The sequence below is a fragment of the Danaus plexippus genome, chromosome 10 (assembly GCF_018135715.1).
Source record: "Danaus plexippus chromosome 10, MEX_DaPlex, whole genome shotgun sequence".
Taxonomy (NCBI): domain Eukaryota; kingdom Metazoa; phylum Arthropoda; class Insecta; order Lepidoptera; family Nymphalidae; genus Danaus; species Danaus plexippus.
In genome coordinates, this window is record NC_083543.1 from 5,785,407 (window position 1) to 5,800,234 (window position 14,828).

The following is a 14,828-nucleotide window of genomic DNA, read 5'->3' on the forward strand; positions in this document are numbered from 1 at the left end:
ATTTTTCTAACAGATACGTACACGGGATGTGCGATCCTGAAGCAGAGCCTCAGAACTACAAGCAAAAGAAAGGAGAGAATTCATCATATGAGTACACATGCCCTATATGTAAAACTAATCAGCAAATGGCTGGTTCCAAATCAGGCTGTAAGTTACATATTTTGAATATACTGAGCTATAAATTATTCTGCTTTCTTACAACTTATGAATGCTAAAAGAATCTTAAAATTTGGAGTTTAATATATCTCTAATTGTCTTCTTTAATTAAATGTAATTTTAGCATTTGATGAAGACACAATGGCTTCGACATCACAGGATTCATCATTTGGTGATGAAAATACACAAGAGCAGGATCCTCTTGCTATTGAGACTAAGGTAATATAAATTAATTTTATATATATGAATAAAACACTACTTACATACTTAATAATAAGACCTTTTTTCAGCCTGACGTTGGACTCGGTAAAGGAAAACCATATACTGTATCATCGAAAGTAGCTAAGAAAAAAATAGGTGGATACAAGCTTAAGGGAGGTTTCCCTCCAGCAGGAAAAATAGGTTTTCAAAAACGACAGAGATCCGTTTTAGATTTTGGAAGGAAGAGAGGGTCTAAACCAAAGATGAGGGGTGTGTTCGGAGTCCCTGGCCTGGGCTTGCAGAGACCTCAGGCTCCTGACACCAAAACCTCCGAGGACGATCCAGGTAATATCGAATATATTATGTTTATGACTATATCTCTTCTCGTTAAAGAAAATATATAATGAACACAATATTACAAAGGGTTTGAACCCTGCTCCAGGCGTTTTATATCTCACATATAATCTATATCATTATTAATTAATTTATTGTTTGTTTTAACTGACTTACTATCAAAAAAATATTTTTATTTCAGGAGTTGAAAATAAACTAGTCTTATGTTCGAGTAAAGACAAGTTTGTGTTGACTCAAGATCTATGTGTTATGTGCGGTGCTGTGGGTACAGACTCCGAAGGGTGTCTCATAGCTTGCTCCCAGTGCGGACAGACATATCATCCTTATTGCGTTAATATTAAGGTACTTTGTAATAGTTATTTTTGGTACTATAAACTTCTTTGGTAAATATTATAACAGAAAATAATTCATAAATCACTATTGAGGTATGTGTCACCAAATATTTCTGAGGGTAATTTGATGTTAGGTCATTGATATGTTACTGAAGCGTATCACGTGTTTATTTCAGGTGTCTCAAGTGATAGTGAGTCTCGGCTGGCGTTGTCTGGACTGTACGGTGTGCGAGGGCTGCGGCTCCCGCGGAGACGAGCCGCTTCTGGTGTTGTGTGACGACTGCGACACGGCATGGCACACGTACTGCGCGCGCCCCGCCCTGGCCGAGGTGCCGCGCGGCGCCTGGCGCTGCGGCCGCTGCAGACGATGTCTCGTGTGCGGCACGAGAGATACCGCGCTGTGGTGCGACAACTACACCGGTAATGTAATATTTCCCGATTAAAAAAGACTAACAAGATAAGTAATGATGCCGTTGCTCAATCCCCACGTCAATTATATTTGAATATACCACGAATTTCTTCATATTCTATATAGTTTTTATTGTTTGATGGATACAAGTAACAAAATATATTTATATTATTGAATTACTATACTTTTTGCTACTTATAGGTAGAAAGGCAATACTTTCCCAATAGTTACTAAATTGATATCATGCTGTTTAATATTGACAATACACTTTGCTGTCAAATATTTTACTCTGTATCTTGTTATATCAATATGTATGGTACCAACTAGTCATTAGTGTTTCAAAAAACCTAATTTATTTTTAATCTTACAGAGTGCGCTCCGTGTGCGTCCCTAGTGATGTGCTGCGTGTGTTCAGAGCCGTATTCGGACGGGGAATTAATAATCCAGTGCACCGCTTGTTCGCGCTGGCTGCACGCGGCTTGCGACTCCATTCGGTCCGAGGCGGATGCGGAGACGTGCTGCCGCGCGGGCTACAAGTGTACGTGGTGCCGCGGACGAGAGGTGCCCCCGCCGCACGCTCTGCCGGGCTCCCGCGCGCCCAGTCCTCGGCCGCGTCTCACACCGCACGCCCTCGGCCTCGCGGGCGAGTACTACGTGGATGACGTCTGTCTTTCGCAGCGAGGAGCCCACCACATGAAGCAACTGGAGGCTGAGCTCGGCATCACACACACTAGACGCAAACGACGCTTTAAGAACGACAACACCGAGAAGGATGCCGGTGAGATATTTCTTTGTCTATACGTAGCCCATACATTGACGATACATGAATTAGAAAATAATTGTAAACAACTTAACGCAAAAAGTGATATTAGATTATAAAAAGTCATGTATCTAACATAATTTTTTGTATGTTGACTGCTGGCATATTGGAATAGAAATAATGGCATCTATTGAAACAGTGGTTCAGAACGTAGAAGGGGAGATGGGAGACGACACGAAGCCTGACAGCACCGCGGAAGTAAAAGAGGAACCTGGTACGTTACTATATAAAGACTTACACTGTTCTATAATCTTATTTATAACAACATTGTAATTTCGTTTTTATCGCGGCAGGCTTGTCATCGACCAACTTCAAGGAAGGCATTCTATGGAATGTTGCAAATGATGGACCAGTTCCAGAAGGCTTCACTATTTACACAACCGACCTCGGACTGACGGTTCTTCGGCGAAAACGACAAAGAAATCTTAACAAGCTCGGCATAGGGGGCTTTGTCGTTCGACAGAGACAAACTACAAAAGCTCAGGCTGATGAGGAGAAGGATGGAGACGGAACACAGGGCTCTGGAGGTAGGGTTGGCAACACTGACCTCAATATATTGTTATATAGTTCTGAAACTGGATTGCATATAAAATATAATGATGTTATATTGAACGTGAATTCAGAGTCACCCAGCAACAAGCGCAAGCCTCGTCGAAAGCCGCGGTCTAAGTTGATGGAGCAATTTCCGTCGTACATGCAGGAAGCGTTTTTCGGGAAAGACTTGCTCGAGCCTGTGAAACCTGCAATGGGTTCAACCGGTACGTTTTAGATGATTTATATCATTTTATACTAATATTTATGGTGTAGTCAATGTTGTTAAGAATCACTACATCCTCACTGTACCAAACCTGTTTAGGTGAAATTATTACAAATGACTATTTCTTATCAAATACATTATTACTTAATATATTAGAATGACACGCAATTATTAAAACATAATTTTGAGACAAGCCATCACATCTGATTGCACCTTTAAGGATGTGGAGAACATAAAAAATATTAATTTAGTTTTAAACCAATGACCATAAGGAATAATAAAAATATAATTGTACATATGTTTGTAGATATAATCCACAAAATGAAGTAATTTCCTGTAAGCATTTGATCTATTACCCTTGTAGGTTCGGCGGATGGAGAAGGTCTGTTAGGTGATCGAGACAACTCCGACAGCGAGTCAGACGACGTATTGTCAGCTCTACATACGTTTAACGAACACGACACCACCGTTTTTATAACCCTCAATACAGTACGTACATCTGGCTAAACAATAACAACATTTGTTCCATTTTGTAATCCGTTGGTCATCATATTAATATTTCCTCTTTCAATACAGGAAGAGACGGAGCTCCTCCAGTCGCTTAAACCTAAGGACGAAAAGGACGATCCGTCCACATTGAACCTGGAGCACGTCAAGATAAAGACTGAGTGTGAGGAAGGTCAACTGAAGCACACCGAGGACTCGACGGCCCTCAAGAATGCGATTCTCGGCCCGCAGCCCAGCCCCGACCACGCCGACCACGCGCCGCACCCGCCCGCCAACGAACAGAACACCGGTAACATATTGCATCCGTACACAGCTTTATGTATCATAGAATCCCTCCTTTAGGACACTTTCTAATAGTCTTAATATTCAAATCCGTTGGATTTGAATGCTGAGAGAATAAGCTGTCTATTCAATTACATACGAACGTGTTCATATATTGTAGTGATGTTTTCATTCCTACATATATTTTTATACATATTCCATTGGTTTGCTAGGCCTATGTCTTAAAATTGTCTTACAGTGAGCTGGCAGCTACATACAAAGCAGCTATATATAAATACTGTACAGAAACTCACTCTCCTAGGATAACATTGTATACACATCGCCACATGTACCTATACAAAATACAAATGTGTCTATTCTTATAAATATGTCAACGAGTAGCTAGAGGTGATAGCTAACATTTATGTTTTTGATATTAATAAATTAATTATTTTTATTTTTCTTTTCGCCTTTTCTATTCTTTTAATTTTATGATATAGAGAGCGCTCCACAATCTGCCGTAATGTCCGCTAAAGAGGAGCTGTCCCTTCTGGGGGTGTCCCTGGACACGCTGCCTGACATGGACAGCAACGACGTTGACGAGATATTCAAGGGAGTGCTCACAGATGACTCGCAGGTGATGATTTGTTAGAATTAATATTCAAATAGAAAATACACGGAGAAAAAATTGACACCGCAATAAACAGAAGTCGACCCGGCGCGAGCGTGTGAGAGGAATCCTATAATGAAGAAGTCGTAGATTCGAGTTCTGATCGTGTCGAAAAATTTGGCATTGTATACTTTCTATTGGAACTGTAACTCATTAATTAGCTTTGAACACACATGGGTATACAGGAATATATAATGTTTGATTATTTTATATTCAACAACCCAGTTTAATATTTTAGTACATACACATTGATTTTTGTAAATTTAGATTTGAATTTTATTTCTTAGGAATCTCAAGAATCATCTGTTTCCTATGTGAATTCTATGGCCGGCACCCCGTACTCTCAGCAGCGGCAGCAGTTACAGAGTCCGATGGACTATGCTTCACCTTACCATACAGAATTCGGTAGTAGGTACGTAAATCTATCTAGTTTCATGTTTTTGCTGCATTTTATTTCGACTTTTTAGTTACCAAAACGTTTTAACACATATTTTTAGCTGTTATTTTAGGAAATATTTATTTTCCATACGGAAAAACCTAGTTTATTTTATATGATGTTTGAATATAGATTTTTAATTGGATTTATATACCATGTTCAAAAGTAAGACGTCAATATGTAATCAAGTGTTGATCTCTCTCTTATGGCGAGAAATGTTTCGTACAGCAGTTCTCTCAGTCCGCTGTACGAGTGCGGTTCAGGCGCCGGCTCGTGGCCCGACGCGCCCGCGCCACCGCCCTCTTATAACCAACGCAGCGCCGATAAAATGCGTGCCGACGAAAGTACGTGACATCCTTATTTACTCCACAAAACTACCATAAATCAGAGCCAGCTCGGACGAACACCAAACGCCATAATTCTCGTTCAGGTTTAGGATCAGCCGCGACCATATCAGCAGTGCTGTACGCGAACACCAATCATCCGGAATGGAAGACCGAGTTCCCCAACTGGGTGGACCGCTGCAAGCAGATACTGAAGAAATGGCGGGCGCTCCCTTCCGAGCAGAAGGCGCCGTACTTGCAGAAGGCGAGGGACAACCGCAGCGCTATCCGCATGAAGAAGGCGCAGCAGGTACGTGTCTGTCCGATCGGACGTGTGTGCTAACCACTACTCACTCACTGTGTTGTCTCGTACTCACCCGTGTGCCCCTCACCACTACCCGCCCCGCCACGCCGCCATCCCCACTCCCGCCCCGCTTATAAATACTCGTCCGCTCCGTTAACAGTTCTCATTTGGTGTTATCGTTGCTCATTGAATGTGTTGCGTCGTCGATGGCCACAGTCGTCGGTCGACGGGTGTATAAGCTGATCCTCGGCCTCGTCCCGTAGGAGACGTATTATGACATAACTTTGCATATACGTACGCTTTAATGAGATGAAAGCCATGGGATATAAATTTGTTGGCACGCTTTCCGTCACTCGACATCGAGCTGTAGATTCTATCGCTTGTTTAGATATGGCACTGCTGTATATAAACAACGTTATATCGTTTTACATTGATTTAATATTAACTTCGACACAAATTTTGAACCGGATCCTCTTCATATGTAACGAGTCAAGTAATTTATATAACACCAATGTAGTCCATTCTTTATTCATACTAAAAGTATACTTTACCTGTGTTAATATCAAAGGGTTATCTTCGTATATCTGGTATAATTTGACGCTGTAAATGTTAACTTAGAAATTTATTTACATTTGTTACTTAGTTTTCATATCTTCTGTGCAGGAAAATATAAAAGAGTGGATTTGTTATAAATTATCGATGAATTTGTGTTTTTTATTTATAGTCATAAAATTTTATTTAAATCTATGCGAAGGAATCTACAGCAACCATATTTGGTTTATTTAATGTATTAAAATTATTTAATAACGTTTTTAAGTACACTGCGGCCCAACTAACGAAATAAAATATGCAGGAGAACTTTCAAAATTGAATGCGGTTTTTAGCACAATGTATTATATGTTTTATTAGTGTATCATGATGAATTACATTGTATACGAAATTTATCTCGTTTCGTTGGCCTATTGTATGTATTATTGAATATAGTTAAGTGTATATCCTTTGTTATTTCCTATATTCTACGCGATATATTAAAAGTTATAAAACGTGTATTTTCTTACTAGTTTTTAAGTAAAACTTAAATGCTATAATATTAGTCCTTAAAGGAATATGAACGCCAGAAATTGTAACACTTATCTCATTAGCAACTTGCTTGTTGCCTCACATAGAGTGGAAATATTTGAGAACTCAGGACATCGTGTTTAAACCATGACTGTCAATGGTCAACGATTAAAATGTACCGAGAGCCCGATTTTGCGTTCGGCCGATTGAAGTCGCGGTCGCCACGGCGGAAGCGTCCTCGCACTCCCCGCGTTGAGAACTCGACAATCGGCCGCTCGGAAAATCGAACCGGACTATGAGATTAAGCCTGAGTTGGCGCGACAGAGCTCCGGCGGCGCTGACGACGGCGGCCGCTCTCCGGCAGGCCCGCCGCCCAGCGCCTCGCCCGCTCCGCCCCCGCCCCCGCCGCCGCAGCCCGCACCCCCGCAGTCCCCGGCCGTCCCCCCGCCGGGACCCGCCGGCGCCCCGGTTCGCGCCCCCAATGTGACGGTGACGGCGGGCGGGCTCCTGGAGGCGGACGCGCACATCCGCGTGCTCACACCCTCCGAGATCATGCGCACGCTGCCGCGGCTCGCGCCCCCTCCCGCGCCCCCCGCGCACCCCGCGCACTCCGCGACCCCCACACCGCACTCCGCCGACACGGTACTCGCCCCGCGCTGCCCTCGCACACACACACACACATCCGCAGACAAACTACACACAGACACAGGTTTCCAACTCTGCATTCCTCTGCCGTCCCTCATTTCGTTTGAACAGAAAATAATAAAACACTCGTCCACCACCACACCGAGATGTCATATAAAGGACCTCTTCCCCCCACCCTCCACACACATACACACACACACAAACACACTCCCCTCCACACAGGTCCACGTACAGTGTGAGTGTGTCTGCGAGTCGCTTCCCGTTTCCTTGTTGGGTGATCGCGCGCTCTTCTCGCGTCCTTTTAACTTTGTCGATCGTCATTTAACTAAAGTCATCACCCAACAAACTGGCTGTTTAATGGCGTTGTAAGCTGTGTGATTATTTTTTTTATTATTTTCTTTTAGCTTTTTGTAAATCGAGGGAATATATCTGTGACGCCTCCCGGACTCGCGTCCTCTGTTTCCGTAACGTTGTTTAATTTCATTTTTGCTTTGTCTTGGTAGAATTGGCTTTAACATTGGAATTTGGTGGCTGGTTTTGGTGTGCTAACAGTCCTAACACTAGATTATTATTTTTTTTAATTAAAACTTGAGTTGCATTTTAGGCTCTTGATGTCTTGTATAGAGTTAAGGTCATATATGTTATTATGTGAATTTTATGAAAACAATTTAGAAGAGAATTTAAAAAATTACTGATTTTTAATTTAATTAATCACTTAATTAGTTGACACGGTAGTTCAAATGATGTTTTTATATTATGATAGTTGTGAATTTGTACATAAGTATTTATCGTTTTTGTATATATATATTTTATAAGTCGATTAATATTTTTTTTATTAGTTCACATTAATTTAAAATAATTTATTAATATATCCAACTAACTAGTCACTTTGAAAGAGCTAATGTTAAAATGAAACCATAAAGAAAATTAACTCGGCATGTCAATTTTTTTTTTTAATTGTAAATACATAACACACATGATTACGTATTTATTATAAATATATGAAACAAGGTTTGAGACCATTTTGTTTTAAACATCTTTGAATTTGAAAAAAAGAAACAATAAATGATTTTTTTTTAATTTAATACAATTCCAAACCAAGATCTTCACACCCCTCGCTCGTTTCTAATTATTATACGTTTTAATATATTTATTTTTTCCAGCAATTATTTTGGTTTTCAAGCCTTGCAATAATATTGTCGATGAATATAACGGTATAAGGACGAGGAAGTCATTGCGACTATAATTCTGCATGTTCATAGATGTATTTAATTTCGTTGTAAAAATATTCGTTTCAAAGATCATAACAGATTTGATGGCTTCACAGATAGACACGAACACAGTATTTATTTATAAAAAAATAATAAATGTAGTTTGCACAAACGACATCAAGTGAATCGTTATAGTTCGGTTGAATAGAAATGTTGTGAAATATTTTAGCTGATATAATAACGAGGGTCGTGTGTGCAGGAGCAGGAAAGGGCTTGCGGCCAGCAGAGGAGCGCCCGCGAGGCGGAACAGGAGCGGCAATGGAAACAGCTGCAGCAGATGAGGCAGCAGCAGACACAGCAGCAGCAGCAGATCATACACGACCAGCGGATACAAGGTACCACATACGCTTTGATGAGTTACTGAACAAATTCAATATTATATTCGATTCTAACTAATTAAGATTGTTTGGCAAACACGGGCATACCTTCTGACGACATGGTGAAAGTCCTATCCTACTAAGTTCTATATGTAATAAAGTCGGGTTAAAGAACTTCCTCTGTGTTGTTGAAGCAGCGATGCAGCGTCTCCGCACGGAGGGCAGCCCGCCGGGCGCGACCCCGCCCCCCACCCCGACAGCCCTGCCCGGCCCCGCCCCTCACCCCCCGGCACACCCTCCTCCCCACGCCGCTCCCCACCGTTTCCCTCTGTACTCCACCAACGAGGACATCAACCGCCAGCTGCGGGACCTGCTGCAACGACATCCCGAGAAGATGTGGCCTGGACGTGAGTATTATACACTATTGAGTACTGATCATGGAAGTTTCTTTTAGTAATCTCTGTGTCTCAGAAACGAACACAAACTCATAGTAACCATTCATTCTGATGACTATAATATAAGTTAACACAACATGTGGACGTTTTTATTGTAATACTTACTTGTCGCGTCCTGTATTGTCGCCAATGAAGGAGTTAAAAATCGCTAAAGATTTATACATATCAATATTGATATGTATAAATCTTTATCTTTAATATTGATATGTATAAATCTTTTGTATATACTAATGAAGGTGCCGTGTTACGTCGGGTAGTCGATATATACAGAAATCAACATATATTTGTGTATTATCCAGCTTCTGGCGAGGAGTCCCCAGCGGGGTGTGTGGAGGGCGGAGGCCCGTCGTTCCGACCGCCGCTGCCGGTGCCGCTCCGACCCCGCACACCCTTACATCACGCGCATAGACCAGAACATAGTAAGATACAAACAAAAATACTATTATTACGTGTATTCTAAACGATGTTATTATAGATTAACCAAACAATATTTATCTTAAATGTCCACGCCATGTCATGCCCAAGTTTGTAATACCCGGTTGATCTCTAGTCTAGTAAATTTTTATATTAAACTATGACGTATTTTCGTTTCAGTGATCATTCAGCATCGCCTGGTGTTTTCGGACGGCGGTCAGATGCAGCAGAATGTCCAGAACTCCTCGCTGCAACAGATCATGGAGCAGAAACAGGTCACCCAAGGAAACAGTACGTGCTCAAAACATTACATACATACATTAGTACTGCTCCAATATCGTTCTTTAAGCTGATTCAAGACATTTTCAGTTTGATTTTATGTTGGAGAATAGAAAATTATGTTTGTGATTTTACTTTTTGTTTTTCTTCTAAATAGAAATACAAGCGATTACCGACATTACAGAATGAACTGGCGTGTGAAATAAGTATTACTTATGTGATGTAGATATTTACACCAGAATGATTTAACAGTGAGCAGTAATGACAAACAAGACAGCGGGCCAGAGCAGGGAACCGATGAGATGGACATTGGGGACATGGACAAGCTGGAACAAGACGCCGGGAACATTGGAGAGGTACAGAAAACGCACAATACATTGGCAACATAATATATTAACTACTGCACTTAATATTAAGATAAGATAAGAGTATGAAAAAATATTCAGTTAAGTATAAAATCGATTCATAATCGTTATTATACACCAGGTTGATATCTTGACTGGTCTCGGAGCGGAGGACGACGAGGAACTGCTGGAGTCGCTGACGGCCGAGATCGGGGAACAGTTCAACATACTGGAGTACGCTGACCCCGAGCTGGCCGCGCTCAACGACGAGACGCTGCTGGACGGACTCGACCTGCCCGACGACGTGCAGCACCACAAGAGGGGGAACACGTATGTACACGCACGCTTACAACTGGTCATATATTAAAGAAGGAAGAAGTAAACAATAACATTTTCTCTCATTTCATCATGCAAATATTTATTGCATATCCAATAACATGTCATACATATATGATTCAGACCGCGGTTATAGTTATTAGATTAAGCTTTTTGTTATGATTACGTTTACAAGGTCTTTTTAATCTGAGTAAGGCAGCCTAGGTGTTCTTGATAGCTTCATTGCTTGTTCCTTGATTGTGGCTCCTATGTACAGCCTAGGTAGCAGTTCCTAAGATTATTGCAATTAAACACCTCTTTGGTAAACCAGTAATTAATTATTATTATTCGGAACAGTGATGACGCTGATCAAAAAGGAGACAACAAAATGGACAGCGACTTGCAGACGGCAGTTAAGAATGTAGAGCCGAAAACTGAGATGAAAAGTGAACCGGAAGTGAAAACTGAAGTGCAAGACGTCAAGCCGGAGGTCCCGGTGTCATCGAGCATGGGACAAATGTTCCCGGACGGCGTCCCAAGAGTGATCACGCAGAATCAACAGATAGCTTTACACGTAAGTCGATAATATTTCTTGGAAACCATTTCGATGTGAATACGCATACATATTTAATATATATATATATCTCTAACTATCAGCTTGATGCATTTTATTTTACTAATATTGTCTCCAAATTTTGTCTTTGGAAAACTGGTAAATTATACTTAGGTTACATTACGTTACGTTACACAATTTTTATAATATTGAGGAACATCATAAATACTAAAAATTCACATATGTAGAACATAGTATCTTCTTGAGAGTAATGAGTTTAACGTGTCTGCCAGTCGGCCATGCAAGCCATGCAGGCCATGCAGGCGGTGAAGGCAGAGGTGAAGGCGGAGGGGGACGACAAGCAGGACGGGGACTGGCCGCGCCCTGTGTTCTCACACATGTACGGTCTGCAGCTACCCGCACAGACACAGGTCACATACACCAGCATTAATGAGATCCAAGACTTTAGCGAGTATTCATTGAAATGAAACTAATATTGAGCGGATTACTGCGCGCCATTTTATTATGTCTTAAATATAATAAAATAACGAGTAGCAACCGAAAATATTAGTTTAATTGATAGTACTATTATTAAAAGATGTTACAGTTCACCTACATTGAGTTGTCATTAAAGTTTTAAAATATTCCGTCTCATCCATAACGATCGTGGCTGTTCGGGTTTTCAACATCAACGTAATTCCGCCATCGATTGCGATCTCTACAACTCCTCGCCGCTTCATGGAAACCTTATAAAAACTATATTAATATTATCTTCTGAGCGGATGACACTCTGTTTGATTATTATCTAACAAATTTTGTCATACATGCACGGTGTGAGGATTCAGCATGATGTATGTACGGCAGGTCCCCAACGTGCGCGCCGGCCCGCCAGCGACCACGCCGCAGCGGCCGCAGGGACAGTTCGTTAATCAACACGTGCAGTTCTCGCAGGTGCCGGCTGCTGTTCACATACACTTGAATATGTTATATATAGTTAATGCCTTTATTAACTTCGGCGGTTTGATACGTATATAATTATAAGATAGCTATTTTTATGCAGAGACTGTAAGTGTCTTGCCGGGGATGGTGTCATACGTCACCTGATATAAACATTTTATTACATTTACATGTATATATTAACACCTTTGTATGTATAATACATTTTCGTCTATATTTTTTTATGCAGTAAATTTTTGGTCTTTGCATCTACTTCTGCGATATAACAACATTTCTTTTGAGAACACTTTTTATCGAAATAAAAAAAAAAATGTATAATAAAGTGAAACGTTAATTGTCGTTATATACAAAAGAAAGTTTAAAAGACCTGTTCTTATTGAATATTTGTAAAACCCTCCAGCCGTTTGACTATAATATTGTATTCGTACTAACGGCTTGTGTCTTTCCACTTGTACCGTCCGTACCAGGAATCTAAGTGATATCTTTTCCACTTGTTCAGGGCGGTGTGAGTGCGAGCACTCAGAGTATCGTGAACGCTATGACCGCTCAAGTCCAAGCAGCGCTGGCCGCGGGTCGCGCCATCGCCCCCGGGACAAGACTCTTGGGGGCCGACGGGGCCGTCGGGGTCGTCAGGCACGATCGCTCTGTTGCGCTGGCTGTACTTCCGCATTCAGGTATATTAATAGTGCAATATATAATGTTTTTTAATAAGTATTGTCGTGGAGACAGACGCTAATGAGTTAATATTATCAATCCATGCCATCATGTACATCAATCCCCAGCCGCTCGTGGTATGGTGAACGCCGCTCGTCCCCACGCGCCGCCGCCGCTGCGTCAGGACACGCCGGTTGCCGGTTCGTGTATTATCGCTACAATATAAAATATGTAGAAAATTATAAAATAAACGTAATGATTAACATTGAAAATTTAATATATGTATAAAATATACTCTGTCACAGTTCAGAAATGTTACCATCTTCATGTTTGATTCATAGCTCAGGCTCAAGACTTTTGCTTCTACTTATAAGTTGAAAATATATAATGACCTCATTCCTATTTATCTGTATTTCGCGGGATTTAGAAGAAACAAAGAAATGCAAAGGTTTCATCATAACAGGCCCAATAAAAAAAGTAATGTCTTGGTTCTATAAGTCGTTCGACAGTTATAATTACTGAGTATTGTCGGTCGTACAAAGGAATACATAGTACAGTCCTCCCAGCAGGCGCCGCTCGCAGTGCTCCTCCGCCGCCATACCCCGGACTGCGCGCTCCGCCGCCGCCACCGTACCCGCAGCTCCAGCAGGTACGGACACCGTAGTCATGCCTCTCTATACCTTCTAAGACATTGACCTAACACTCGTAAAATGTTACATATTAATGAACAGAAATTATTGAAGTGAATATTATAATAATTAGTACAGTAAAATCGTCTTTGATAACATCATGCTTAGAAGGTTATTCAGAGCAGTTTATATACAAAAATAATATCCATAATACTAATAAGTGCAGAGACAATAACTGTATTAAACTCTGTTATGAAAAAAATTAATTCTACTTTTGTGCATGTCATAATATTTTTTTGAATCTAATTGTTATGGTATTTCGTTGCGCTCCCCTATAAAGGGACGGCGATTTTAAAGCTTTAAATGTATGCTACAAGGCGACGGTTCATATTTATTCAGGATCTTAAAGAGATTTAATAAATATGATCCATTAATATCTGTTATTCTGCTTAAAATGTGACCGCATCGCAATACAATGTTACATGTTCGGCAGTAACGTATCCAGCAATATTACTTCATTGATTGGTGAAGGATTCACGTTTATTGAGACGAGCCAAAACGCTCATGAATCATGCAAAGCTTCAGAAACTAATATTGCATGGGTATACCAAATGCTGGCTCCCCTTTCACGCGTTTGTCGCGAAACGTTTATATAAAGTAGTGTGAGTGAAAGGGGCGTCGTGGTAGCGGAGGATGTTAGGCGATACAGGCGTGTTGTTGCATGTTGGTGATTGGTTGTCCGGCAGGCGCCCTTTGATGCGGACGCGTGGGGCGACTGGCTGCACCGCCGCCCGCTGCTGCTGCAGGTACCGCTCCTGCTGCACCAAATCCCCCCCCCCTTCCCGACACCACCTTCCACTTCTTCATATAGACCGATAGTCCTTGCCTGCCCTTAGACACAATCGCAGAACATCTCTGACCGTATACCTTAGGAGTACCCTCTACTCTCTAAAAGGCTTCCCAATCTATATAGTCCGAAACTACTTAAACTTCTCTGAGAAAGCTATAATATTCTATGATCACTTATTAGAATGTTGATTTGGTGTTCTAGAACGTTCCTTAGACCCTGCACTCGAGAACACTGCTCTCACTAAATATACGAATGTAGTATATACCAAATTAGTATAACAATATTTTTTGGGTGATTAATAGAATAGCTCAATCACATTTTGCATGAATGAACTGCGATTTTGTATCGTTCGATGGACTCCACAGACTGTTTTGCATCTCGGTTTAATGAAACAACTTGGTTTAAAAAATTAAATGTAATGGAAGTAAATCTATATTTGAAGTGACGCCTTCCTTTCCCCTCTACGTCTTTCCGTACTTCCAGCAACACGATATTATTTCTTCTTGTCTGTTCCCTGTTACATAAAACAGATGGATACCTACAGCGAATGTTCCAC

The 14,828-nt window shown here is 41.1% G+C and overlaps 1 protein-coding gene across 6 annotated transcripts in view; it reads left to right on the top strand.

The window, feature by feature from the left end:
* Positions 1-14,828, top strand: part of LOC116766974 (histone-lysine N-methyltransferase 2C-like) — a 32,229-nt gene that overhangs the window by 4,506 nt on the left and 12,895 nt on the right. For 2 of the 6 annotated variants that reach the window (XM_061521476.1, XM_061521479.1), the window contains exons 10-37: positions 14-147; positions 281-375; positions 447-702; positions 893-1,053; positions 1,220-1,463; positions 1,823-2,230; positions 2,388-2,486; positions 2,566-2,799; positions 2,896-3,030; positions 3,394-3,518; positions 3,606-3,825; positions 4,298-4,434; positions 4,755-4,879; positions 5,132-5,247; positions 5,334-5,536; positions 6,914-7,057; positions 8,705-8,840; positions 9,017-9,229; positions 9,577-9,696; positions 9,872-9,982; positions 10,223-10,326; positions 10,457-10,644; positions 10,987-11,203; positions 11,476-11,613; positions 12,047-12,133; positions 12,639-12,813; positions 12,922-12,993; positions 13,360-13,442. In XM_061521476.1, coding sequence (XP_061377460.1) covers positions 14-147; positions 281-375; positions 447-702; positions 893-1,053; positions 1,220-1,463; positions 1,823-2,230; positions 2,388-2,486; positions 2,566-2,799; positions 2,896-3,030; positions 3,394-3,518; positions 3,606-3,825; positions 4,298-4,434; positions 4,755-4,879; positions 5,132-5,247; positions 5,334-5,536; positions 6,914-7,057; positions 8,705-8,840; positions 9,017-9,229; positions 9,577-9,696; positions 9,872-9,982; positions 10,223-10,326; positions 10,457-10,644; positions 10,987-11,203; positions 11,476-11,613; positions 12,047-12,133; positions 12,639-12,813; positions 12,922-12,993; positions 13,360-13,442 — 4,480 coding nt within the window. Of the gene's footprint in view, positions 1-13; positions 148-280; positions 376-446; positions 703-892; positions 1,054-1,219; positions 1,464-1,822; positions 2,231-2,387; positions 2,487-2,565; positions 2,800-2,895; positions 3,031-3,393; positions 3,519-3,605; positions 3,826-4,297; positions 4,435-4,754; positions 4,880-5,131; positions 5,248-5,333; positions 5,537-6,913; positions 7,058-8,704; positions 8,841-9,016; positions 9,230-9,576; positions 9,697-9,871; positions 9,983-10,222; positions 10,327-10,456; positions 10,645-10,986; positions 11,204-11,475; positions 11,614-12,046; positions 12,134-12,638; positions 12,814-12,921; positions 12,994-13,359; positions 13,443-14,168; positions 14,229-14,828 lie in introns of all 6 variants that reach the window. The other 4 variants (XM_061521478.1, XM_061521480.1, XM_061521475.1 and 1 more) reach the window with 3 other exon arrangements.